At 50.4% G+C, this 24,296-nt stretch overlaps 12 protein-coding genes across 12 annotated transcripts; 3 read left to right on the plus strand and 9 right to left on the minus strand.

Annotated features, from left to right (window-relative positions):
* Nucleotides 1-962: 962 nt before the first annotated feature.
* N7471_004087 (3-oxoacid CoA-transferase) lies at nucleotides 963-2,898 on the minus strand (the record flags this gene model as incomplete). Its single annotated transcript, XM_057276806.1, has 7 exons — nucleotides 963-1,097; nucleotides 1,148-1,487; nucleotides 1,538-1,569; nucleotides 1,617-1,995; nucleotides 2,051-2,237; nucleotides 2,285-2,569; nucleotides 2,622-2,898. 7 exons carry the CDS (start codon nucleotides 2,896-2,898, stop codon nucleotides 963-965), a joined length of 1,635 nt encoding a protein of 544 aa, XP_057136416.1.
* Nucleotides 2,899-3,287: 389 nt separating this feature from the next.
* Nucleotides 3,288-3,653, minus strand: N7471_004088 (uncharacterized protein; the record flags this gene model as incomplete). The annotated part of the gene is made up of 1 exon (XM_057276807.1): nucleotides 3,288-3,653. The coding sequence occupies one exon, from the start codon at nucleotides 3,651-3,653 to the stop codon at nucleotides 3,288-3,290; it is 366 nt and encodes a 121-aa protein (XP_057136417.1).
* Nucleotides 3,654-4,140: 487 nt separating this feature from the next.
* On the minus strand, nucleotides 4,141-6,658 carry N7471_004089 (Zn(II)2Cys6 transcription factor; the record flags this gene model as incomplete). Its single annotated transcript, XM_057276808.1, has 7 exons — nucleotides 4,141-4,823; nucleotides 4,872-4,945; nucleotides 4,998-5,074; nucleotides 5,157-5,295; nucleotides 5,348-5,872; nucleotides 5,922-6,422; nucleotides 6,471-6,658. 7 exons carry the CDS (start codon nucleotides 6,656-6,658, stop codon nucleotides 4,141-4,143), a joined length of 2,187 nt encoding a protein of 728 aa, XP_057136418.1.
* A 726-nt stretch (nucleotides 6,659-7,384) lies between these two features.
* On the minus strand, nucleotides 7,385-8,680 carry N7471_004090 (uncharacterized protein; the record flags this gene model as incomplete). The annotated part of the gene is made up of 1 exon (XM_057276809.1): nucleotides 7,385-8,680. The coding sequence occupies one exon, from the start codon at nucleotides 8,678-8,680 to the stop codon at nucleotides 7,385-7,387; it is 1,296 nt and encodes a 431-aa protein (XP_057136419.1).
* Nucleotides 8,681-9,065: 385 nt separating this feature from the next.
* On the minus strand, nucleotides 9,066-9,992 carry N7471_004091 (putative SNF7 family protein Fti1/Did2). Its single transcript, XM_057276810.1, has 2 exons — nucleotides 9,916-9,992; nucleotides 9,066-9,825 (listed from the first exon to the last, which is right to left on the minus strand). Exons 1-2 carry the CDS (start codon nucleotides 9,958-9,960, stop codon nucleotides 9,241-9,243), a joined length of 630 nt encoding a protein of 209 aa, XP_057136420.1. The 5' UTR covers nucleotides 9,961-9,992; the 3' UTR covers nucleotides 9,066-9,240.
* Nucleotides 9,993-10,283: 291 nt separating this feature from the next.
* Nucleotides 10,284-11,615, minus strand: hacA (transcription factor HAC1; the record flags this gene model as incomplete). The annotated part of the gene is made up of 2 exons (XM_057276811.1): nucleotides 10,284-11,358; nucleotides 11,410-11,615. The coding sequence occupies 2 exons, from the start codon at nucleotides 11,613-11,615 to the stop codon at nucleotides 10,284-10,286; spliced, it is 1,281 nt and encodes a 426-aa protein (XP_057136421.1).
* Nucleotides 11,616-13,022: 1,407 nt separating this feature from the next.
* N7471_004093 (snoRNA-binding rRNA-processing protein ENP1) lies at nucleotides 13,023-14,605 on the minus strand (the record flags this gene model as incomplete). The annotated part of the gene is made up of 3 exons (XM_057276812.1): nucleotides 13,023-13,893; nucleotides 13,941-14,185; nucleotides 14,237-14,605. 3 exons carry the CDS (start codon nucleotides 14,603-14,605, stop codon nucleotides 13,023-13,025), a joined length of 1,485 nt encoding a protein of 494 aa, XP_057136422.1.
* A 542-nt stretch (nucleotides 14,606-15,147) lies between these two features.
* On the plus strand, nucleotides 15,148-16,938 carry N7471_004094 (SPRY domain-containing protein; the record flags this gene model as incomplete). Its single annotated transcript, XM_057276813.1, has 1 exon — nucleotides 15,148-16,938. The coding sequence occupies one exon, from the start codon at nucleotides 15,148-15,150 to the stop codon at nucleotides 16,936-16,938; it is 1,791 nt and encodes a 596-aa protein (XP_057136423.1).
* An 84-nt stretch (nucleotides 16,939-17,022) lies between these two features.
* N7471_004095 (glutamyl-tRNA(Gln) amidotransferase subunit HER2) lies at nucleotides 17,023-18,774 on the minus strand. Its single transcript, XM_057276814.1, has 4 exons — nucleotides 18,579-18,774; nucleotides 18,202-18,526; nucleotides 17,979-18,154; nucleotides 17,023-17,926 (listed from the first exon to the last, which is right to left on the minus strand). Exons 1-4 carry the CDS (start codon nucleotides 18,712-18,714, stop codon nucleotides 17,061-17,063), a joined length of 1,503 nt encoding a protein of 500 aa, XP_057136424.1. The 5' UTR covers nucleotides 18,715-18,774; the 3' UTR covers nucleotides 17,023-17,060.
* Nucleotides 18,775-19,045: 271 nt separating this feature from the next.
* N7471_004096 (enoyl-[acyl-carrier-protein] reductase) lies at nucleotides 19,046-20,313 on the plus strand (the record flags this gene model as incomplete). Its single annotated transcript, XM_057276815.1, has 2 exons — nucleotides 19,046-19,224; nucleotides 19,272-20,313. The coding sequence occupies 2 exons, from the start codon at nucleotides 19,046-19,048 to the stop codon at nucleotides 20,311-20,313; spliced, it is 1,221 nt and encodes a 406-aa protein (XP_057136425.1).
* Nucleotides 20,314-20,460: 147 nt separating this feature from the next.
* N7471_004097 (metallophosphoesterase family protein) lies at nucleotides 20,461-22,283 on the minus strand (the record flags this gene model as incomplete). Its single annotated transcript, XM_057276816.1, has 2 exons — nucleotides 20,461-22,078; nucleotides 22,126-22,283. The coding sequence occupies 2 exons, from the start codon at nucleotides 22,281-22,283 to the stop codon at nucleotides 20,461-20,463; spliced, it is 1,776 nt and encodes a 591-aa protein (XP_057136426.1).
* A 423-nt stretch (nucleotides 22,284-22,706) lies between these two features.
* N7471_004098 (pyruvate dehydrogenase (acetyl-transferring) subunit E1 beta) lies at nucleotides 22,707-24,010 on the plus strand (the record flags this gene model as incomplete). The annotated part of the gene is made up of 4 exons (XM_057276817.1): nucleotides 22,707-22,954; nucleotides 23,014-23,137; nucleotides 23,198-23,484; nucleotides 23,539-24,010. 4 exons carry the CDS (start codon nucleotides 22,707-22,709, stop codon nucleotides 24,008-24,010), a joined length of 1,131 nt encoding a protein of 376 aa, XP_057136427.1.
* Nucleotides 24,011-24,296: the final 286 nt, after the last annotated feature.

Raw genomic sequence — 24,296 nt, forward strand, 5'->3', positions numbered from 1 at the left:
TCCTGGTTGGTAAGCATTAATGCGATGGATTCATCTGACAAATGAGCATAAACCCCTGGAAATTGTGTGAAAGCCGGAATGGCCATTAGGAACGCAATTTAACCAGGCGGTTCGAAGTTTCCAACAACGTTGGGGTACATCTGCCAAAATAGAGAATGGACTTTTAGAGTACTAGTGCAGGTACCAAGCAGGGTCGCTCAATTTCATAATTAAGATATCCCTAATCAAGTTGAGTGTTTCCCTATCAATTCCCGTGTAATTGTAAACTTGCTCTAGTAGACTGGTGTCACGATCGCTCTCGGTCGATTCTCTTGAGATGCCTGATTGTCCAAGCTTCAGACCATGGCTGATTGCTGGCAGACTGAGCACTGTTGAGATGACTTTTTCAGGGTATAAATACCCTGGCATTGCTAGGTTGAATAGATCATGATTCTTCCTCTTCTTTCTCCCCTGCCAGTTGTAGAACAGATTCGGGTCTTGGTATTATTCGAGGCCTTATTATCACACTGTAAAATACCTACAGGCACTAATTACAGAATATAGAAAACATATTAACTGAACCTAAGTGGCAGAACAAACCAAAAAAAAGAAACAAATGGAATTGAGGCCGAAATTATTCTATACTTAAAATTGTCTACTCCGTACCTGGATTTCGCTTATATTAGAATAGAGCCTCGTATTAACAAACTGATTCCAGCTTAGCGTCTAGAATATTTAGACGCTATGCTTTTATGTGCGTCGATGCTTCAGTTCAGAGGAAAGCTTGAAATAAATCTTGCCTTATTAGTATCATAGAGTGGATTCGCAACTGAAGCCAATACCTACGTATGTATAAAGTACATATGTTCGTGTAGAGGACAAACAAAGCCCTTTGACTTAGAGAACTACTATAAACACACCCCCAAAAACCCACTTCTCTTGACTTATCATCTTAGCGGGGTATATACGTCTATCCTGGCTCTTTATTCCATAATTTCAAGGGTATCGGCAATTCTGAACTTAGCGTCCGTCTTACTCTGCACCTTTTCCACCTCAACACCCGGAGCAAGTTCCGTCAGTGTGAGCTCTCCAGTAGCTCGATCCACCTGGAAAACACACTATACTTTTGTCAGTTCTGTTTTAAATAAACTGGGCTCTTTGCACTTACCAGGTCTGTGATGATAGTGCTGACAACATTGGCACCAGTCAATGGTAGACTGCACTTTTGGACAATCTTGGGAGATCCATCCTTGGCGACATGGCTCGTGGCCACCACGATCTTGGTCTTTTCCGGGTTCGAGATCAAATCCATTGCTCCTCCCATACCCTTGAACACCTTGCCCGGGATCATGTAATTGGCCAGATCGCCGTTTGCACTCACCTGCAAGGCGCCGAGGATAGACACATCTACATGACCTCCGCGGATCATGCCAAACGACTCGGTGCTATCGAATGTGGCGGCTCCAGGAACCAAGGTCACTGTCTCTTTTCCGGCATTGATGATATCGCTGATCTGAGTTAGTAAGAGTTCTGGTCATTCCATCTGGGAACAACTTACGGATCCAGTTCTTGCTCGGTGGGATAATCACCCTAAACTTTGTCAGACCAGCCTGTAAAAAAAAATTTTACAAACTTACCATTCCCAAGATACCATTCTCCGACTGAATCCAAACCTTCACATCTTTTGGCAGGAACGACGGTGCCAACGTGGGAATACCAACACCCAAATTCACATAGAATCCCGGCTTAAGCTCCTTGGCCGCCCGACGACCAATGAGTTCTCTTTGAATCTGAGCCGCATCTTTAACAGACCCAGCTGTAGTGGCCTCACCCGAGCGCAACTTTTTGTTTTCAATGTGCTTGTCGTCCGTGGCAGGAACGATCCGATCCACGAAGATACCCGGCAGGTCAACATCATTAGGATCAATGGCGCCAAGTGGGACAATATTCTCCGCCTCCACAATGGTCAGGGTTGCGGCCTTGGCCATGATAGGGCCAAATGCTTTGGTAGTATATCTGACCAATCTCAGTATCCAGTTTTTGGGAGGTACTAGTAGGTACATATACTCACCGGAACACGCAATTACCAGCCTCATCCACTTTCCAAGCTCTGAGAATAGCCACATCTCCAGTCAAGGCTTCTTCCATGAGGTATGTCTTGCCGTTGAATTCTCGGGTCTCGCGCGGTTTGCCAGACTCGAGAACTTTACCAGACTCGTCCATGCGAACAGGGATCTTTCCCTCCTGAATAAATGTATCTTCGCTTGTCAGCTACGAACATAACCCGAGAAAAACCTATACATACGGACTCCTGTCGGGGTAAAGAAAGCCGGAATCCCAGCACCCCCAGCACGAAGACGTTCAGCCAAAGTACCTTGCGGACAAAGTTCAATTGCAATGTGTCCCGTCAAATACTTCTTCTCAAGCTCTTTATTGTTCCCGAGGTATGAAAGGATCAAACGGTTGATCTGGCCGTTCTGCGAGAGTGTCGAAAGACCTCCCTTGCCCGCGGAGCCGGCATTGTTCGAAACGGCCGTCAGGGAGTGCAATTGATCAGCGCCTCGGCGGTGCATAGCATTGATGAGGGTTTCTATACTGCACATCAACTCCGTTATTCTCGCGCCAGTTACTCGTCCACGTACCTGCAACTCCGCAAAGACCGAACCCAGAGCTAAGGATTGTCGATCCGCTCTTGATGTCGGCAACAGCTGCATCGGCATCCTTGTATAGCTTTGAACCGCCGCGCTCAACCTTAGGAGCGAGAGATTGTAATGGCGCGGTTATGGAGTATCTAGTGCTCGTGCTGGTACTGAATGGCTGCGAGAGGCGCACGCTGGCGCGGACTCCGAGGAAGAGTCGAGGTCGACACGCAGTGAGCGCTTTGCGCGACAAAGTAGTAGAAATCCTAAGAGTCGTCATATTTTATAATTGTTTAAACTGAAAAAGAAAAAAAAAACAAAGCGAAAATGAAATCATCGCGCAGTTAAAAACATTCATGGTATCGGATAGTCGGGGCTACTTCTGGATGCCGAGCGGCCACAAACGGAAGCCCTCCGAGCTCAACTTGGATCTTCTTCGGATCTTCTATATATTCTTCCAAGGTTCTATTCTTCTATTAATTTTGGACCAAATTCCACAGCTTGACATGAAACAAGTGCAACATTCTCATTGGTCTACTATGAATGGGAAAAATATAGCAATCACCTCGTATAAATTCCCTCTGATGTCATAGGTATCCAGTATAGAACACCAAATAAGAAACATATCAACAAAAGAAATAAGAAATAAGAAATAGAGAAAACCCTTAATCAGCCCGTCAACTGCTTCTTAAACCGACTCAACTTCCCCTTAATACCCCCACGCTGCCTCCGACCATCCCTCTGCTCTATCAAAGTATCCGCATCAGAACCCATTGAACGCCTGGGCGCTCGATCGCCGCCTTCCTTAGACCTTTCGGGTTTGGACTCGCGCTCTTTTGATTGGTTTGTGGGTAGCAATGTAACTTCCGACGCCGTATCGTCACCATGCTGGGGTTTCTTTTCGAGTTCTCGTTGCTCTGCTTGCTCGCGGCGTATACGCTCGCGTCCGCGTCGGGCGGCGCCTTCGATTCCGCTCTCGCCTAGCATGGCTGTTCCAGCTGGGCCGGGAGCTAACGCGCTCCAGTCGAGGACCATGGTGGTATTTGCTTTAAGGTGGTTTGGGTGGTTTGTGCGTTTCAGCTGTGTTTTATATACTAATTGGTCGCAGTAGGATTTCTGTTTGAAACATCGATATTGTTGGAGGTGTGACTTCTTGATATGTTTCGGAGAGGGGCGATGACGTTGGCCAAGATGGCCCCCAAGGATGATCTTCTGGGCTTGTATATACATACATCGTGTGGTTTTTGGCCCCGGATCTTGGGGTCTTGGCGAATTATAACTTGGCGTTTACTTTGTATTATTACCGTGGCGATATATGAGGGCCTGTAGGAGAGGGATCTGCAGGAATGAATCTCGGGGCAATCAGTGCCTTGCATTTGGCTTCCTAGATGAAAGAGTATCAAGATATTTCTTGCCGATATATACAAGCTGGTAATATGAATATGTTCAGAAAACGAAGGTTTAATCGATAAACGCAAGAAAAATGAAAATGGGGTATGCAAATATCCGCCTTCCGGTCCTACTAAAAATTGAAGTCCGGGTTTGCAAAGTCAAGCCAATCCCAATTAAGCATGTCATCAGGAGGTACATCCGGGATCGACGCACCAAACGCGGTGCCCGCTCTATTGACTGCATCGACGATCTGATTATCAGACATGGTAGAGAATTGCAATGGCTCAAACCAGAGATCTTCGGGTGGTAGTGTTACTGGCAGCGGGCCATCATCCAGACATGCAGATGGAAATGCCGGCTCGGGTGGATCGACTTTTCCTAGATTTCCTCGGGGTTGTAGAGGCAAGGCTGGTGCACGCCGGATCAACTCACGCAAAAATCTCCCGTAGAGCACAGAGGCGCCGCTTCGGTGACTTGGTGTTGCTCCGATTCGCTCTAGCACGCCAGCTGTCTCTTCAATGAGATTTCGGACGCTTGGTGCTAGACTGGAGTTGCTGTCGCCGGGTGTTACGCTGAGGCTGAGGGCAGAGCATGCGGCGAAAGAGATCATTATGACGGTGTTGTTTGGCATTGATTTCAGCCGAGATTCGCCCTGTATCGCTGCTCGCAGGACGTTCAATGCAGACGATAGACCAGCGGCTCGGAAGAAACGCTTGACTTCGATTGGAGCTGTTGGGTGGTTGATGACACCACCGTAGGTGGATAACTGAGTATGCGTGACAAGAATCTCGACATATGGGGGTAGAGATCTTGCTGTAAACAGTTAATATTTAGTCGATCAATTTTATGTATTAAGCTTACTGTCTCCTTCGCCAATTGACAAGGCCCATGTTGCATACCACCGCTCGTAGAAGGTTTGAATGGTATTCTTAATCCTATGATATGGTCAGTATATAATTGATATTCATCAACGGCATAATATCATACGACTGAGCAGCTTCCGAGCCAGTATCGACGATGCGATAGCTATCACAGCTTGATTTAACTTTCTGAAAGAGTCCATCCTAAAACCGTTAGAACGGAATTTAATAGCATAATACAGGTGTTTGTGATGCGACTTGGGACGGGATTTGGAATGGCACCTACAAGGTCCCTTCGAAGAACTGCCATGGAATTCATAGGTCCATCACGCGGGTCTGCGATGCTGGAAAGGTGCCAACGATCGCAGGTTTCGATGAGCGTTGTTGGGGGGACGGTATAGCTTCGTCCACGCGCAAGGCAAACACTGAGCAAGTTAGTGTCAAATCCAGATGCACTACTGGGAGAATCAAACGTACCCCCTCTCCACGACATACAACGCAATCCAAGCTCTTTCGCGTCTTCGTAACAGCCTGAGACCCCACTCCGAGGACGGATCAATATCATCAAACCCATCCATGTGTAAAGCCCTCTTGGCATCGATACACTCTGCTCGCGCCAGGCGATTCATGAGTTCTTGGTCAAAGCTTGAAGAGGGCGAGACAATCTTGTTCAAAGATAAGTCTAGAGCAACAGTGAGAGCCATGGCAATATAGGAGCAGGTATCATCGTCTCCTAGTCTATCACCGGGAGACATCCATGGGACGTTCACCATGAAAGCCAGAACAATCTCAACAGACCTATGGCGGTGTGTGATCACTCGCCTCGCGAGCCATTTGCAATGCCTGGATAGTCTCTTGGATAAAGCAGCAGCAGATGGCAAAAATAAGGCTGCGCCTGCCATGATTGAAGTAAAAAGAAAAGCCGACTGTGACCGTACAAAGGACGGGGTGTGTATCAAAGGATCGAGGCCCCATCGAGTATGTGCAAGATTTTGGTAGAAACTTTATCTGTCAGTCATATATGTTTAAGAATAAGAAAAAGACCACTTACAATGAGAACAAAGACTCCGATTCATCAAATGTGACCAAGCCCAGCTCAACAGGGTCAACTTCAGGTCCAATATCCAAATTCGCTCTCGTGGGAACAAAAAAGGATTTGGCACTCAGTTCTCCTGGCGGGGTGCTCTGAAGAAACGATGGACCCTCTGACAATGGTATTGGAGACTTGGGCACATGCCGCATCCCGGTCGGCGAAAGCTGAAGATCCGAAGCTCTAGCAAGCAGCTGGAGGGGATTTTCTGCATCATCAAGAGTAAGACTCTCCTCCGCATGAATATCACGTGGAGATGTCATGCGCGGATGATCTGATGCCTCTGAAAAGCCACGCTCATGCTCATGCTCATTCTGCATTAACTGGCCCTGGACTTGACCAAGGAGTTCCTGGAGGACTGAAATGGCCCTTTGGGCCTCATCGTCACTAGAAGAGTCGACCTTGGGCCGCTTGATTGCCTGCTCGATCTGATGTATCGCTTTCTCCAGGCCCTTACGTTTGCTAGATCGCAGTCAGTATTTTATTCCACAACCAGTTAATTTAACTCACTTTTTAACACCCTTTTGTCGGCCCAGGTGATGGTTGGGCACAATACACTCTGCATTAGTCTGCTTACATTTCTCGCAGCTGGACTCGCCTGCCAGACGGTTGCAGCGAATCTTGCTCCGCCGACAGTTCAAGCATGCAGCTTGTTTTCCATGTGGGCTAGAGGCTGGACCTGCCGACTCGACCTCCATGAGTAAGTGTTTTGACCTCGGCCATTGACACTAATGTGAGGAAGGTGCGGAAGTCAGGGATAATTGACTAGTTGTGTTTTTGGCTAGTGTAGCATTAGAGTGCAGCCTCTTTCAACAGCCCAGCCGGGCTAGCTCAATCGGTAGAGCGTAAGACTCTTAATCTTAAGGCTGCGGGTTCGACCCCCGCGTTCGGCTATTCCTAAAAACCAAACCTGAGATTTCTTTTTTTGCTCTTGTTATTTTAGATTAGTTTAATGATGAGAGAGATAAACCACTTTTTTTTAGGCTTCGGTGCGACAATAAACAAAAGGCTGCTTCCAGCGGATACTACTTACCTAGGTTGTGGTACAACGGACAGAAAGCCACACATTTAAGGTTTTTATCCATGGTTGTATATCTGAACAATGTTGTGTCTTGTTTTTCATCCGATTATATATTTCACTTCTGTTTTAATTTGTGAGTAGAGAGTACACTATTCAGTTTCCCACACATACTAGACATGTATATTAGATGTTAGATATCATTTTATGCTTAGTTTTCTGATTTTTATAGTGGACGAGTAACGAGCGAGTGGTATGAAATGGTATCAAATGGTATCAATTAAAGATTAGTAGCTAAATACAAGCTCCAAGACAACAAGACCGTTGGTACTCTTCATGACTTCTTAATGGGCAGGGAATATATAACCGAATCAAACATAGGCAACGATCACATATCAACTTTCAATCAAGCATAACGAACGGGACCAGACTCCTCAACATGGCCCGCTGGCAGAGCACCAGATGCATGTGAAGCAGCATGGGGCTGCGCCTGAGATACAGGAACCTGACTCATGCCAGAAGGCTCACAGCTACCGGGAGGAGTGACATCCAACAAGCGCGGACCAGACTCAACAGGCCTCTTGTTCGCCTTAACAGTGGCAGGTGCGGGGCCCAAGACAGTCGGGTACTTGAAGCGGAAACCCCAAGCGAAGAACAAGCCCATCTTTGTCCAGAAACCCATGGCATCCCACCTCTTCTGGAGGACCTCGGCATCCTCTCTGCTGCGGGCGCGGTATCCCTTTCGGAAACAAAACAGACAGAAAAGAGAGAAAGGAAGCAAAAGAAAGGACCAGAAAAGAGGGAAACCACGACGGGTTTGCCAGCCCGTCATGAGACGACGGAATCGCACCCAGGCTTCGATCATGCCCAGGATGAAAACAATGCCGATCCAGCCCAGCGTGCAGATCAGCACGATTGCGAGGTAGGAGATACCCAGGCCGGATCCCCATTTGCTGGTGAACCAGTCTTCGTCGTCGTAGTAGCCATTGCCGTAGCCGTAGTAGCCAGAGTTGGATGATCCGCCGGTGCTGGATCCTCCTGGTCCGTCGGACAAGCCGGTGTAGTATCCGGAGTTGCCGCTATAATCGCTGGGGCCTGTGTACTGGCATCCGGCACCCGAGTACATAGAGGTAGGGGTGTGGTAGGTGCTCAGAGAGTTCAGAGTCCTGCTGGGGATTTGGGTGGGTTCCACGAACACCACTTCGTAGATGTAGGTGGTGGGCTGGAATGGCTGGCTGTTGTCGACTGAGGTAGAGCTTTCTACATTATCCCTGGGCAGCAAGGTTGCGATCTGATAGGGAGGGGTGACTGCGACTGCGGTCGTGGTGGTCCATTGAGTAGAGCAGGCCGTTGGGGCCGAGAAAGTCAGGTTGACTTTGTAGATGGTGCTGTGATAGTTTCCATTACTATCCATAGCGTTACGGTAGCCATCGTATAACCCGCGCTCCGCGCCGTAGCCAGTGGGATAAAGCTTTTCGACAACGGTGTAGTCATAGTTGGTATTGGTGGAAGTAATGGTGGACAGGGCCTCGGCTGGCAAAGTTGCAGTTGGAGAGATTTGCTGGACCTCGGTGACCAGTTCGGAATAGTAATCTTTATTAACCTTCTGTTCGTAGGTATCTGTCACAATCCAAGGGGCGGCCTGAACGAATGGGCTCAAAACGAATGACAAGAAAAGAATGAACGAGTGTGAAGGCGCCATCTTGAGTGGTCCTTGGGGTTTGCAGGGAAAACATTAAGATACGAGGCGTCCATGGCTTTAATAAAAAAAAATCTTGATAGCGCCTCTGGAAGACCCTTATTTTTGGTCATTTTGGGGGCGTATTTGTCGCCTAAGATATAGTGGTTCAAATGGCTCGGGGGAAATTGCCCGCATTAGAGTAGGCAGATGCTCGGGTGTGATTGGTGATGTCTCTCAATTTGCCAGAGCTAAGTGAACGGTCTAGTCTGTTTACGATCTAGTAACAGACCCTAGACTTTTCGCCTCATGCTTTTACCGAACTGGTCTTTTCTTAGTCTTAGTCTTTTGTTAGGAGGGCGATGACACAGAATTGGACTAGCCTCATGTATGAAAAAAAAAAAACTTCGTTGAATACGCCTAGTCACGTATAGAGCAGCGCAGAAAGAACATTGAAATACAAGCGTAACTTCGTGGATCGTCAGTGTGTTGCAAGGTCCAGAGATCGCGAGGAATCTATATGGGGGATTGACAGTCCCGTAAATCCGGAGTACCCAGGAGGAGAGAGAGATTAAGCCACTTGCTCAATTAGCAGCCCGTAAGGCTCGTAGCCTTGCACCCAAGCCATCCTCAACCTCGGCATCCACTTGCTTGGGCTCCTTAACCTCCTCCTTGGGCGCAGCATCCGCCTCGAGGTTCTTGCGCATATCAACACCCGCATCATCTGCCAGTTGTTCCATAAGTCGATCAACGTCGGCCTCACCCTCCGCACCATATTCCTGCATCGATATACCCTGTGCGACATCCTCGATTGCACTGCTAGCGATCTTAAAGTCCTCCGACCGGGCGAGGAAGTTGTTAGCGTGGGAGACGAGGTGTTCGAGGTTGACGCTCCGTGAGGCAGCATCTAGGCCCCGCGACGCCATAGCGAGCGTCCGGGATGTGTCGCGGGTGCTTTGGGCGGCCTTGAGTTCGTTGATGATAACGTCTGCGCGTGCCGCTTCGGATTTGAGCGTTACTTGGCGTCGCTTCTCGCGCACGGCGGAGGCGGCGTGAATGCGGGCGATCTGGAACTCGCGGTTTTTCATCGCTTTGTCGGCTTTGGCCTTCTCGGATTTGAAGGTCGCCTCCGCTCGGACGGCTTCTTTCTTGAGTCTATTGGAGTGTAGCTGGGAAGATAAGATTAGCGATGGTTCCATGCATAGGCGGGGTGATGCACGCTGTGAGGAGGGGAAGCAGAGTGCGGGGAGGCAACTTACTTTGACATTTGTGCGGGCTTCGAAGATAGGGTCTTTGCGAACCATGATGTTGGTTAGAGAGAATATAGAGGATGAGGATTTGCAGGTGTTGTGGAAGGCAGATGGATTCGGGGGCGCGTGGCAACGTCACTGACCGCATTCAGTGCATTCTTAGCGTCCCGATGTTGGTTTATTTTAGTCTAGATTTGACCAATATGCCGAAACAATGTTTCTACTAGTTAGTACTTCGTGAATGGATTAAGGCTACTGTGGTGATTTAGGAGAACACTATTACTACATGTACTGGTACATCTCGGAAATAATTGTAAGATGAGCCAGTCGATCTTGCATTATAAAAAACTAGTATACAGGCCAAAAAAATGGAACCCTCAGCGCTGTTTGCCCATGAGCAAAGATGAAAGGGCTTTGCTCGCGCTGGAACTCCGGAAACTCCGTTTACCTCGATGCATCTTTCCATTACTGCGTTGCCGACCGGATTTCATTGTGTTTCCCCGCTGGTGTCGTTTAGACAGGCTGAGACTATCGATTGCCCAAGCCATGGTTAATAACGACTCCCAACTCGGTCGAGCCTCCGAGGCGCCAGCCGACCAGGTCTGCGGGGAGAAAGTCTCACTAACCGCTAGCTGCAATGCTCTGCCCGTCGCATCTCGAAGTGGACGCGCCAAGGCTGGGCTGCAAGCTAGTAGTCTGGTGAGAAGTCTCATCCGAAAGACCGGACGGTTGGACGCCTTCGAGGACGACAGACTCGGGGTCGAAATCAACCATAGAATCAAAGGGAAATGCTGATAGATCTCCTCCGTCGAGAACGTCAAAGGCAAACCCGTCTTCAGGGAAAGAAGGATTTGACTCAGCGGGTGAATCACCGTGGAACAGGCGACGGAAGTCATCGTCAGAAAGAGGAGCTGCAACGTCATTTGCAGTCTGAGGTTCATCGGAGAGGTCGAAGAGGGGTAGGGCGCTTCCAGATCCTTCGAGGCCAGCGACGGACACTGCAGGTCACACAACACCGCTGCAGGATGTTGTGTCACGTCGGAGGCCTCAGCCAGAGTGGAAGGTTCGAGGGTAGGAGAGTAGTCGGTAACGGAGGGAGTGGGGAAAGGAATCCGTTCCATAGGAAGTTCGTCGCCTTCTTGTTTGAAGAGGGTAGGCGTGAGGGTGGGAGATTCGATGGCGGGAGAGCTGGCTTTGGGAGTCACGCTGCGAGATCCACGGACCTCGGCGGAGAGCTTGGCCACTTGTTGGCTCAGGCGGTTATTCTCTGTCTCCATCTGCGATAGACGCTGGATCAGGAACTGGTTTTGTTGCTCCATTCGGATCTTTTCGGTCTCGAGCTTCTCCATCTCGAGGCGCTTGCGCTCCCGTGACGTTTGAGCAGCAGCGCGGTTCCGAAGGACCCGTTCTATCCGACGCTGCTCCTTCTCATCATCTGTCTTTGCGCGTTTTCTAGAAGAGTCAGCGGGGTTCAAGGTTATAAAGAGAACATGGACAACATACCTGGGAGGGAGGTTTGTTTTGGGGGTTGGGAGTTCTTGTCCCCAAGACTTTCTCTTCTTTGTTGGCTTCTTCTCGTCATCTTCTTCATCCTTAAGATCATCTTCAGGCTCCGGGGAGTCTAATGATGTATCCGCGGGGGAAACTGTGTACATGTCTGGGGATGGTGAGGCTGGGAGGGTATCCAACGGGTTGATAGTATCCGTCATGGTGACAGGGTCAAATGGATAACCGGTGCCGGACGTGAATAATAATTTGCAGTATACAGACTTATAATGACTTGGGTGAAAAGATGAAGTTCGAATCACAGAGGCCACGTTATCATCACGATCGGCACCGGAAACCAGACTCCGGGGAAATATTGAGTCAGAGTGGTGAGTCAGCGAAGAGAGAAAAAGAATGGAAAGGACAGCTGTTCAACTGCAAACGGATGGGCGAGATGAGGTTTAAGTAGAGGCCAGCGTGGTCTGAAAGGGATGGGCCCAGGATAGAACAAAGGGGGGGGAAACCTTGGAACCTGGGCACACACGTACGTCAGGTACAAGCTACACCATACATTTTACCATGTGTCACCAAGTACCTCATAAGGGGGCTGAGTTCTTGTAACGAGACACGTAAATTACGTTAATTTCCCCCTGCATACCATGGTTCAGCCCCTGTCGGCAGCCAATTATGATTTGCCGCTTGAAACATCGCACTTCCTACGGAACTCCGTATGCATTACTCCGTACGCTACAGCCCACCTAGGCACTTGGTCACTGCCTTTGCCTCTCTTGAGTTCTATATTGGGATATTGGCCCCCCGGTACGGAATACACTTGCATCACTTGCATTCGATTGCATACGGAGAGTAATATTTACATGCATATCCGTTCAGCTTCTGATCGCTCGGGTAATACGAGACCCATCCAGTCACTCCGACTCGATCTATCTAAATCATGATACGTCTGTCCCACAATGCAAATGATGCGATATCACAGAGAGTCTCGAACAATCTAGGGTGGACCTAGTATTGATACGTTCTCTCCTGAATCTTAAGACGCGATCATGATTGCCCGGAGAATGCTCCATTTAAAACGCCAATCACAGGGTGTTTTGCAGGTCAAGGCTTCCCCGCCCCGTCAATTCTCCGTGCCCCTGACTGAGAATGTGACACTGTGATGGTACATGTACAACAATGGACTAGCCCTGGAGGGGGCCAGTGTGCCATCTAGATTGGCGGAGATCATCCCGGCCCCGGGGGGACGTACGGAACCACCTCGAACACGGCAGAATGTTTAGGTCGAGGGGGCTGAAACGGGCGTACAACGTATACATTGCCCCTCCGTTACTATTTAGGGATGGCCTCGGGGATTTATAGGGGTGACTCCTGCCATTTGCTGCATATGGACAATTGATAAGTTTCTTGTGAAAAGATAACGATATAGTTGTATGTCTACCTCAATTCAGTACACTAAATTCACTGATCGGTATTGTCATCCCATTTTGGAAACCTTCGACACCAGGGGAATTATATGCAGTCCCTCAAACAAAAAAAAAAAACGCCATCCCATAGAAACCGTGCTCATGACAATATCGTAAGCGAACATGTGCGGGGCTAGGATCAATTGACCTCATCTACATGGTGACGTCCATCGTGTCGTCGCCAGCATCGAGAGCATTCTGGGCCTCCGGGTCAGGGACCACCACACCACGTCCTCGACCAGCAAGCAGTTCGCGTCGCACTTCAGGCCCAATGTCCTTGTGTCCACGGACGAGAAGCAAATCGAGAAGTGCTTCACGCTGGTCCTCAGTGATGTCGTTACGATAACGCTGAGCAAAGACCAAAAGGGACTGGTGCCAGAGAACTGGCAACTTGTATGCCTTGGAACCGAGCCCTGAGGGTCCGTCGTTCATGGCATCATCCGAAGGATCGACGGCGCGGAAGCGCATGAAGTGGAATACCAGGGCGTCAATGACCTTGTATGGCAGGGCGTACTTCTTCTCCAAGAAGACGCGGATGAACATGTTGACAGCACCGGTGCTTTCAAGAGAGGTCAACGATTGTTCCGCGGCCAGATCACACATGCGGAGCAGAGCGGCTGCGGAGTGCAGCACGGGAACGGAGACGCGGGCAACCACAGAAGAGACAATGTGGGCTTCACGCAGGGTGCAGGTGCCGGTGGACACGAGCGGGAACAAAAGTCCCTTGAAGAAGCATGCGGGCTTGTACAGGGCCTTGCGCAGCGCATTGTAGGTGTGGACGTTCAACTTTTTGGTTTCGTGGATTTCCTCGCGCACGCGCTCCAAAAGCACAGTGTTGATAAACTCCTGGGCAACGTGAGGCTTGGACGAGATGAAAATACGGGTTACAGCGTAGACGGCGTTGCCGGTCCATGACTCGGGGCGAGTGATATCCAGAAGGGTCTGCCAGTTCGGTACAGAGGGAAGGATCTTGATAGGCTTGGGGAGCGGGCCTGACTTGTAGCGAGAAAGAATCATGCCAACCCTAGAACAAGTTAGCTTGGCCGCATAAGGAACTATCGCAAAACATACTTCTCATATACTTCCACGGCCTTGGCAGGAACCTGGACTGCATCCTCGGGGATACCACCACCTTGGATGTATTGACCATATGGGCCCTCGCCAGCCTGCTTCGCCTCGTGCTCGGCAATCTTCTCGAGAATCAAATCGGCAAGGTTGGTGGGGCCAGCAGAGCTGGGGTCCTTGGGGTGGAATATAGGGTCCTCCTCGTGAGGCATGAATTTGTTGAACATATCTAGATCATTGGGATCGACCTCCTTGTAAAATGTTAGAAACAATATCGTTATCCAAGGATTCGGGAGTCTTACAACTTGCTCGACTTCATCATCAACCCAATCGTCGGCCTCAAACTTCGCCTCGTCGTCGGAGAAAGCCTCCTCCTCATCCTCGAATCGGGTATCGAATTCAAATGCATTCGACTGGGGCCGTGCTGAGTTCTTGAGTTCCTCAGCGGCATCCTCGTCGGCCAATTCCTGTCCAATCTGTAGAATCTTGCGCGACATCTTCGCATCGACGAAACGCTGTCCATTTTCGCCATCCTCATCGTTTTCGTCGGATTTGCCTTTGCCTTTCTTGCTGCTCTGTGTCCGAAGGTGCCCCGCGGAAGTAATATCTTCAGCGAGAGGGTTGTGTCTGCGTGCCGCGGCAGCAGCGCGGGAGCTTGATACCTTTGGCATGGCGTATAATTCTTCAGATAAACCGAAGAAACTAAAATGAGTATTTTGAGCTGGCTTATCGAAGTACACACGACGATCAAATTGTGTGGTCATATTTTTTTTTCTGCCAGGCGGTGCCCCCCAATCTCCCCACCGCCTGTACCCCACACCGCCTGATCCTCTTCACACATTTTCTGCAATCAATCACTGACCGCCTTCATTTCCCAAGGAGATTATTGTCCAACGCGCATGCGATTGACTCTTTTTATGCACAAAGGGAAGTTTCTGCCTATCAATGAATATAGGAGCCATCAGCATACCGTAAGACTTCAATTGGGAAAGTCACAGGCTGCCAACTCTCTGGGTCTTTCGCGTATATACGCTGGAACAGCTTGACAGCCTACAGACAAGCTTCAAATTGAGTAAGCACCTCTAACTTTTCGGAAGCAAAATGCCCTGGAGCCATACTCATTGGATTATAATTTGCTCAAATTGCTGACTCTCTCCAGATCGACAGACCTAACGACAGACCACAACCCCAGCGGACAGACATAGCCTCCATCATGGCATCCGCCCAAGCCCCCGGATCTTCCGCTCCGTCGTCCAACATCAACTCCCCGATCCTACCCCCGAATGGTGGACCTCTGCTCAATGCGCAATTCACCGACTTGAATCCACGATCTTCTCCCGCCCCGTCCGCCCAAGGCGATGGCCGAGCCAAGCGCAACAAAAGAGATAGTCGCAAGAAGCGTGAAGCCAAAGGACTAGACCCCGAGAACGCACCACCGCCGAAAAAGCGAGCCACAGCTGCACCCAGCACTGCCCTACCCAGCTCAAAACTGAGCATTCTTCGTCCATTGCTGCTCGCCGAGCCGCACGCCTCGGATCGATACCCTCCACAACCTCGCCAATTGAATCGCGTGAGCCGAAAAACGTCGGACGTTTTGGGTCAGAGCTGGGATTTCTACGAGGTTGTCGATAAACTCACCAACAAGAATGGATTCCGTTATAGCTACGCCATTGCAGACCCCGGATTCCCTCATATCAAGTATCGACAGACCGATGTTCGCCCCTACCATACCCGCTTCAGTTTCGAGGATTCACCGGCTGCTATATCGTTTTCAGAGAGCGCGACTGCGGTGACAACCAGTGATGCATGGCATACTGCCCGCGCTAATGTATGTGCTCGAGAGGGCACATACTATTACGAAGCTCGTGTGATTAGTGGCATAGTCAATGATCCCCAGGCACCTCAGAACGGCAGATCGACAACTTCACCCCGTGGCCATGTCCGTATTGGATTTGCCCGACGTGAGGCCGACCTCGATGTGAATGTTGGGGTGGATTGCTACGGATACGGGATTCGAGATGTGAACGGCGAAGTCGTCAATCGCATGCGATGCGAGTTCTTCTTCCCCAAGGGGGAGGCCATCAATGAAGGCGATGTTATCGGCATGCTTATCACTCTTCCGCCTCTTTCTCTCCACAAGAAGATTGTCGAGGGCACCTACGACCCTGCCGATAATAACCCACCACCGCCGATAGCAACCAACATCATCCGAGATCGGATTCCCTTTCACTATAAATCGGACTTCTGTTGGCAGCAATCCAACGTCTTCTCTACGAAACATCTCCGTGACTACGCTTTCAACCTCAAAGAAACGCCGACGTTCGGTCCCCCGTCCCCTCTGAACAGCGAAGATGCCACGCTTCGCACACTCCCAGGATCTAGTATCACCATTCTAAAGAACGGAGTACAAATGGGCACCCCCTTCAAAGAACTTTACGCCTTCCTGCCGCCCGCAAGTCGTCTCGCCAATGGCACAAACAACCTTGGTATTGGCGAGCGTGAGAATGCCGACGACGGCTTGATCGGTTATTATCCTGCTGTGAGTTGCTACGGCGGCGGTGCCGTCGAATGCCGATTTGAGGGGCCGTGGTGGGTTGGGCCACCCGAGAAGACCGAAACCGGAGAGCCAGTTCGGGCCATGGGCGAACGCTTTAATGATCAGATCGCCGAAGACGTGATGGCCGATATCGTGGACGAGGTAGAAGCCATGTTCACATGGGGTGGTATTGATGGCGATGTCATCAATAACAACACCGAGCTCGATGGAGCTGGAGTTGTGGGAGGGGCGGAGGTGTTGAAGGGTGGAGTCGGCGCGGCGCTCGACTCTACGCTCGCCCATACTCCTGGAACTGCTGGGGCATCTGATTCCGCTGCTAATAGCAACCGTGAGACACCGGCTGCAGGCGATGTTGGGAACCATGGCCTTGAAGATGCGATGAGTGTCGGGACAGCTGGCACTCCCAACGTTGAAGTGCAGGGTGATGGCGATGTCGAGATGACTTAGTGACATGCTCAATGGGAAATGAAGTGGGCGTTTGGCTTTCGCGATAGCATTGATACCAATTCTGATTTCAAGATTCTATTCACATAATATACATTTCATATAGTAGTCGTACAGGTATGGGCCTAATCAAAATTCCGTCCCTCCAACATCTCTCCTACTTTCATGACCAACTGATCGTCTCCATATTGACCGATGACCTGGATACCCGCCAGTTCAGCATCTTGCTGCCCAGATACTGTCACAGGAACTGAAATTGCAGGTAACCCAGCCAGACTGGCGGGAACGGTGAATACGTCGGTGACATATGCATCCAGTGGTGACTTCTTGGTAGATTTGCTCATCAAGTCCGACAGTCGCGGCGGGGATGAGGGAGCAGTAGGACATATGATGACATCAACGTCATTTTCCTTTGCAATTTTGTCTGCGCCCTGCGCAGCGAGCGGATGCTTGGCTGTAAAGACAGCATCAAAGTCTTGCTGGACTAAACGACGCACCCGTTGTGCTTGGATGAAATAGTTGTCAATGGCATCGGCACTCAAAGTGAACGTGCCTAGAACAATTCGTCTCTTCACTTCTTGCCCGAACCCCTCTCCTCGGGTATTTGAGAATAGATATCCATCAGGCTTGCCGTCGCCATCTGGGCCTTCGGCGCGAGTCCCGTATCGTACTCCGTCGTATTTGGCCAGGTTTGAAGATGCCTCGGCAGGTCCCACGACGTAATACGTAGATAATGCGTGTTTTGTGTCGGGTAGAGAAACGGAATGGACGGTGTGTCCTTGTTTCTTTAGGTGTGCTAGAGAAAGAGCCCAAGCTCGTCGGACCGAGGGAGTCAGCTCGGAAACGTTGTACTCTACTGGCACGCCGATTCGGAGAGGGGCTGAAGTCAGCCGCGAGGCAAGTTGTGGTGTTTGGAGAGAGGCTTGGATTCGAGAGCGGGAGGATATTGAGAGGTTGGTAGGGTCGCGCTGGTCATGTTGGTTGAGGATGTCTAGCCATGCTATTAGCACAGTCGTTATCCAGCTACACTGGCCAAAACCTACCGAAGATATCTCGCACATTGGCGGTGGTTTTCCCCATTATACCCACGGTGTCTAGAGAATTGGCGTATGCCACCACACCCCATCGTGAGATCAGTCCGTATGACGGTTTGAATCCCACTGTCCCGGTGTAAGCAGCTGGAAGTCTGACCGAGCCTCCGGTGTCCGTTCCTAGTGAGCTGTAAAAGTCAGCAATCAGTTTCCTTGCTGACGACTGGCCACTTACGCATAGCATTGGTCGGCAGCGACTGAGGCGGCACTTCCACCAGAGCTGCCACCAGCCGAGAGGTCTTCCCCGCTGGAATCCCGACGAGGGTTCTTGACAGGACCGAAATGTGAATTGATCGAGTGTGATCCCATCCCAAACTCGTCCAGATTTGTCTTTCCGGCGACAATGGCCCCGGCGGCCTCTAATTGATCGACAACGGTGGCATTGAACGGGCTCGTAAATTTATCCAGGATTCCCGAAGCGCAGGTCGTCGGAAGGTCGCGCGTGCAGATATTGTCTTTGATGGAGATCAAGCGGCCGTCCACTGCGGACTTGGGTTTCCCTGATCATATCGGTTAATTCAGAAGTAGAGAGTGGAAGTCTGATGTTGCTACCTTCTTCCTTGCGCACATCTGCTTCCTTGACGCGGTCCAGCCATGGCCCCGCGCGCGATAGCGGGGTTATGAAGGCGTTGAAACCATGTGCATATTGATTAGCGACGCATTTCTCAGCTTCGCGCAATAAGGACATTTAGACGGAGTGTGTTGAGGAGTACAATATAGAAAGGGAGTGGGAACGCGAGTTTCCCGGGTCCGTGCTGCTTTTCTACGGTATCTGTTCAGGTCTCTGTAGCCTTTGAAGATATATATCTACATACGTGTATGTATATATTATAGAGTTCATAGCCTGGTTAGAAATAAATAGCTATTGCCCAAATATAAAAATCAATATCCAACAGTTCTAAGTGACCTCGGAGCTACAATGTCAACAGTTCCTTCGGGCCGAGCGAAATCGACTAAGACGTCATCCACATTTAATGCTCGACACTTTCTCTTCTCCTCCACTCCCTCACCTACCAGCTATGTTCTCGCGAAGTGTACTACAGACGGCCACCCGAAGTGCTCGCTCGGCCTCAGCTAGAGCCGTACCACAGGTGCTCGGCAAAGCTCCATTCGGTCGGCGATACGTTTCGGTCTATGGCTACACACAGGCAAAGGCTCTCATCTACTCCAAATATGGCGAGCCCAAAGATGTCTTGCGGTAAGTCCTCCCAGCTGCAATTAAGCGAACAAAACTGATCAACCTAGTCTACACAAGCACTCAATCTCCGCGCCGCACGCAACCCAAGTGACTCTGCGCCTGTTGACTGCGCCGATGAACCCAGCCGACGTGAACCAGATCCAGGGCGTCTACCCCAGCAAACCTCCCTTCCAAACGGACCTCGGAAACGCGGAGCCCGCCGCAGTCGGCGGCAACGAGGGCGCATTCGAGGTGCTGTCAACCGGTGCGGGCGTCAAGAACCTCAGCAAAGGCGACTGGGTCATTATGAAGCGCACAGGTCAGGGTACCTGGCGCACCCACGCACAGCTGGACGAATCCCAGCTTATCAAGATCGAGAACAAGGAAGGCCTGACCCCGCTGCAGGTTGGCACTGTCAGCGTCAACCCCGTCACTGCGTACCGTATGCTCCGGGATTTCTGTGAATGGGATTGGATGCGTGCTGGCGAGGAATGGATGATCCAGAACGGCGCCAACAGCGGTGTCGGGCGAGCAGCTATTCAGCTGGGCCGCGAGTGGGGAATCAAGACGCTCAATGTCATTCGACAGCGCAAGACACCCGAAGAGACTGAGGCTCTTAAGAAGGAGCTTCGGGATCTGGGAGCTACCGTTGTTATCACCGAGGAGGAGATGCTTACTGGTAACTTCCGGGATATGGTTCACGAGTTCACCCGCCAGGGCCGGGAACCAATTCGTTTGGCGTTGAACTGCGTAGGCGGGAAGAATGCCACTGCTCTGGCAAAGACGTTGGCTCCTGATTCGCACATGGTTACTTACGGAGCCATGTCGAAGCAACCTGTTGCATTGCCTTCGGGCCTGCTGATCTTTAAGAACCTCGCGTTTGACGGGTTCTGGGTCAGCAAGTGGGGTGATAAGAACCCCGAGCTCAAGGAGAGCACCATCAAGGATGTGCTTCAATTGACTCGCTCTGGCAAGTTCAAGGATATTCCCGTTGATGAGGTTAAGTGGAACTGGGAGTCCGAGGGCCCGGAGTTGGCAGAGAGTGTGCAGGGCACTTTGGGCGGCTACCGTAGTGGAAAGGGTGTGTTCACGTTCAACGGCGGTGATTGAGTGAACAGCCACCTGGGAAATATGTATTATAGAGCTAGGCGGTTTTTCCCGAGATTTACTTCTTCACGGTCAAATGGGCCATGCAATATGGGCCCAGAAACTAGGAATAAATTGTAACAAAGTGAACTGAGCTAGATAGTATATTTATCAACACTCCCAGTTCTTCTTCACCCAGTCAAGAATCAGGTTTGTTAGAGACATGTTCTGCATGTACACATCGCTTTCCTTTGCAATGTCGACATCGAGACTAGCAAACTTGGCGGCCAGTATCACATTTTTCTCAATGAAATCAAGGTAGACCAAATCCACCGTCTTTGGTGTCTCGGATGCATTGGCAGGGATGAGGGCTTGAATACAGTTCGGCACGCGGTAAAAGGAGATGGGTGAATGGATGGTATCATCACCATCTGTGCCCGCATCATCTTTTGTCGTGTACCCGGGCACGAGATCCGGACTGGACATGGGGATTTGCTCGCCAGCTGAAGGCCATTTTTGGGCAATCACGTCTTCCAGATATGCAAGTTGCTCGAGGGGGCCCAAGGTCGTCAATGAAGATTCATCTGTAGATAAAATTTGAGGCTGCCTGTTCAAAACGTCGACAATAAGTTGTGCCTTGTCATATGGGACATCTTTCACATAGCGGAACGTGCTGGTGAATGGAGATACAATAAAAGTCGAGTCTTGGGTAAAAGGCCCCTTGAAGATATCGAACCTCATAGCGCCCGTATTAACAATGGCTAGCCTAGGTATGTCTCCACGAGACTCATCCCTCAAATCACCCAAAACTTCAGTTTCAAGCCAGGTGTAGATGCTGTTGGGATCTGGGTACTTGGCTCGCGACATCCATAAATCATGTGGAGCGCATCCATGGATGTGGTCTAGATGAAGGTCGGTCCGTGCTTTGGCGATCAATTGGGAGACATTGAGACCTTTTTCGGTTGGGAAGGTCTCTTGATCAAGACCGGTGTGATGATAATAAGAAAAAATATTGTTGTCGATGTATCTGCGCTTGAAGATGGGTCCAGCAGCAGACTGATGGCTTGTTTTGCTGGCGAGGCCATCGATTGACATGAAGCCAACAGTTTCCATGAAGCGGCCGCTCGCTAGCCCAAAGGCTTTGGAATCATACTGCGCATAGTCACGCACGTGCTGGTGCCCGCCAAAGAATTGGATTGGAGTATCCCAGCGAATTCCCCGAATCTCCTTGAAGATCGCCCGGTATTCCGGCGAATGAACAGGCACATGGCCGATCACCAAAAACAGATCCACTTCTTTATCCCGAATGGCTTCTTGGAACCAATCCTCTTTGATAGTAGAAGATACTCTCTGGACCACAGTATTGTTGTAATTTCCGTTGAAATCAAAGAGGAACCCAAACGCTACTATACGGATGCCTTGTTTCTTAGTAGTAAACTTCTTAAACCGCGGGGCTAGAGGCACAAGCTCTTGGGTGGTCGGGTGAATGATATCGATATTCGAAGCCAGATAGTTGCCCCGGAAGTTAGGAACGGTGATGAGAAGCTCAGCCTCCGATGTGTTTTGCTTGTATAGTTCGTGGTTTCCCGATGTCAACAGGTCGATATGCTGGTGCCGGAAGATGTCTGAAAGGTAGATACCCTTGGGCTCGGACGAGTCATACAGGCCGTTCCCTTCAACTCGGTCACCAGTATCTATAACAAGTAGATCTTGTCCTTGTGCTTCCGCCTTTTCCCGCATGCGTGTCGTAAACGATACATAGTCCCCCCAGTCTGCGGAGTAGGACGGTCTGCGATTATTAGTACAACTCAACGCTTAGCAGGGTCCAAAGCCTACTCTTGCAGATGACCAGCGAGCCAGCCATGACTATCGGTAGTATGGAGGAAATTCAGTTGCCCGAACTCAAGGGCTCGTAGCGGAGCGGAGATGGGGTCGGGTGCGGAGGGTTGAGCGGCGAGTACCGACGGAAGTAGCCAGAGCAAGGACAACATCATTACCAACAATACACCCTTGGAAGAATGGATAAAAGCATGAATTTACAGCAAGAAAAACGCTTGGAAGGTCTTGAAGGATCCTGGAAGGAAGCCACGTAGCTATAAAATAAAAGTAGATAGCTCACTTGACAGAAGATATGTTGTGTAAACAAGGTGTGATGCCTCAGGTCAGCTCTCTCCAATTCTTGTATGGTTACGGTTACAGTACCGGTGAGCTCTGATATCACGTGTTGCCCAACATCTTCGGATTTGCATCTCAAAGATTATTCGGACGGCGATAAGTTTTCCCTGGGCATTCACTTTGATCTACTCTCCCGATCTTCTATTCAATTGTTTTTGCGGTCCGATTTGGTCTGCGATCTTTAATTGAATCTTTTTTTCTCTTTTTGTTTTTCATCTTCTCAATTCCATCACATTTCCGCAATGGCAGCTCCCCGACTTTTCCGCCCAACAGCTCGTCTGTTTTCCTCGCGCCTTGCTTCCACTGCTCTGCGCTCGAATCTCCGCCAGTCCGCCTGTGCTCCTTCAATTCTGCGCCGCGGATATGCCACCGAGGACGGCACCAAGCAGGTCACCGTTCGCGATGCCTTGAACGAGGCCTTGGCGGAGGAGTTGGAACTCAACCAGAAGACCTTCATCCTCGGTGAGGAAGTTGCACAGTACAACGGAGCGTGAGTAATCCTTGAGTTCCAGTTGAATCGAAACCGACGCTGAACTTCCGCCTCTACAGATACAAGGTGACGAGGGGTCTGCTCGACCGCTTCGGTCCCAAGCGGGTTATCGATACTCCCATCACAGAGGCCGGCTTCTGTGGTATCGCCGTTGGTGCTGCTCTCGCTGGTCTGCACCCCATTGTGAGTATTTCCGGAGATGACCGTTGATCCAGGATCGCATGCTAATCGTTCATGATCTAGTGCGAGTTCATGACCTTCAACTTCGCCATGCAGGCCATCGATCAGATTATCAACTCCGCCGCTAAAACTCACTACATGTCCGGTGGTATCCAGCCTTGCAACATCACTTTCCGCGGTCCCAACGGTTTCGCCTCCGGTGTCGGCGCCCAGCACTCCCAGGATTACTCCGCCTGGTACGGCAGCATTCCCGGTTTGAAGGTTGTCTCCCCTTGGAGCTCCGAGGACGCCAAGGGTCTGCTCAAGGCTGCTATCCGTGACCCCAACCCCGTTGTTGTTCTGGAGAACGAGTAAGATCACATCCACCCATTTTGCTGGATTTCGCGTAAGCTAACCAATGCTAGGCTCCTGTACGGCCAGACTTTCCCCATGAGCGAGGCTGCCCAGAAGAACGACTTCGTCCTGCCCATTGGTAAGGCCAAGATTGAGCGCCCCGGAAAGGACCTCACCATCGTCTCTGTCTCTCGCTGCGTCGGTCAGTCCTTGACCGCTGCCGCCGAGCTCAAGCAGAAGTACGGCGTCGACGCTGAGGTTATCAACCTGCGCTCCATTAAGCCTCTCGATGTTGAGACCATCATTGCCTCCCTCAAGAAGACCGGCCGCATTATGGTCGTTGAGTCTGGCTACCCCATGTTCGGTCTTTCGTCCGAGATCCTGGCTCTGTCTATGGAGTACGGCTTCGATTACCTGACCGCCCCTGCCGTCCGTGTCACCGGTGCTGAGGTTCCTACTCCTTACGCCGCTGGCCTTGAGGCCATGGCCTTCCCCCAGGAGGAGACCATTGTCAGCCAGGCCGCCAAGCTTCTGCGCTTGTAAGCCAATAAACGAGGGCGAGTGAGGAGCTCGCAATAATATAGCTACGTGCCTAGTACCCTTTCATCTGTTCCATCTTATGTTGTTTTATTCTGCTTTTGTTATCCAACCGTTTTAGACAGTCTTTGGAAAGCATGTACCATTACATCCAGATCAGGACCAGCGTAAAGGTGCTTTAAACGGCTTAGATGGAAATTCATTGCTGCCCAGTAACATAAAACAAAGGATATCCCGTACCCTTCAACGCCATTGCATATTTGACACTTGATATTTGATTCAATTCGCAAGT

This window comes from Penicillium samsonianum (genome assembly GCF_028829775.1).
Source record: "Penicillium samsonianum strain IBT 33392 chromosome Unknown utg000003l_segment0_segment0, whole genome shotgun sequence".
Classification (NCBI taxonomy): domain Eukaryota; kingdom Fungi; phylum Ascomycota; class Eurotiomycetes; order Eurotiales; family Aspergillaceae; genus Penicillium; species Penicillium samsonianum.

Excerpts from the sequence above, each read along its gene's own strand:
- N7471_004091 (XM_057276810.1), bottom strand. The coding sequence starts at position 9,960 with ATGGTTCGCAAAGACCCTATCTTCGAAGCCCGCACAAATGTCAAA. Across the intron at positions 9,826-9,915 it reads AAGCCCGCACAAATGTCAAA|CTACACTCCAATAGACTCAA; the intron begins GTAAGTTGCCTC and ends TTATCTTCCCAG.
- N7471_004095 (XM_057276814.1), bottom strand. The coding sequence starts at position 18,714 with ATGTCCTTATTGCGCGAAGCTGAGAAATGCGTCGCTAATCAATATGCA. Across the intron at positions 18,527-18,578 it reads AGATGTGCGCAAGGAAGAAG|GGAAACCCAAGTCCGCAGTG; the intron begins GTAGCAACATCA and ends CGATATGATCAG. Across the intron at positions 18,155-18,201 it reads GCTGCCGACCAATGCTATGC|CTCACTAGGAACGGACACCG; the intron begins GTAAGTGGCCAG and ends TGACTTTTACAG.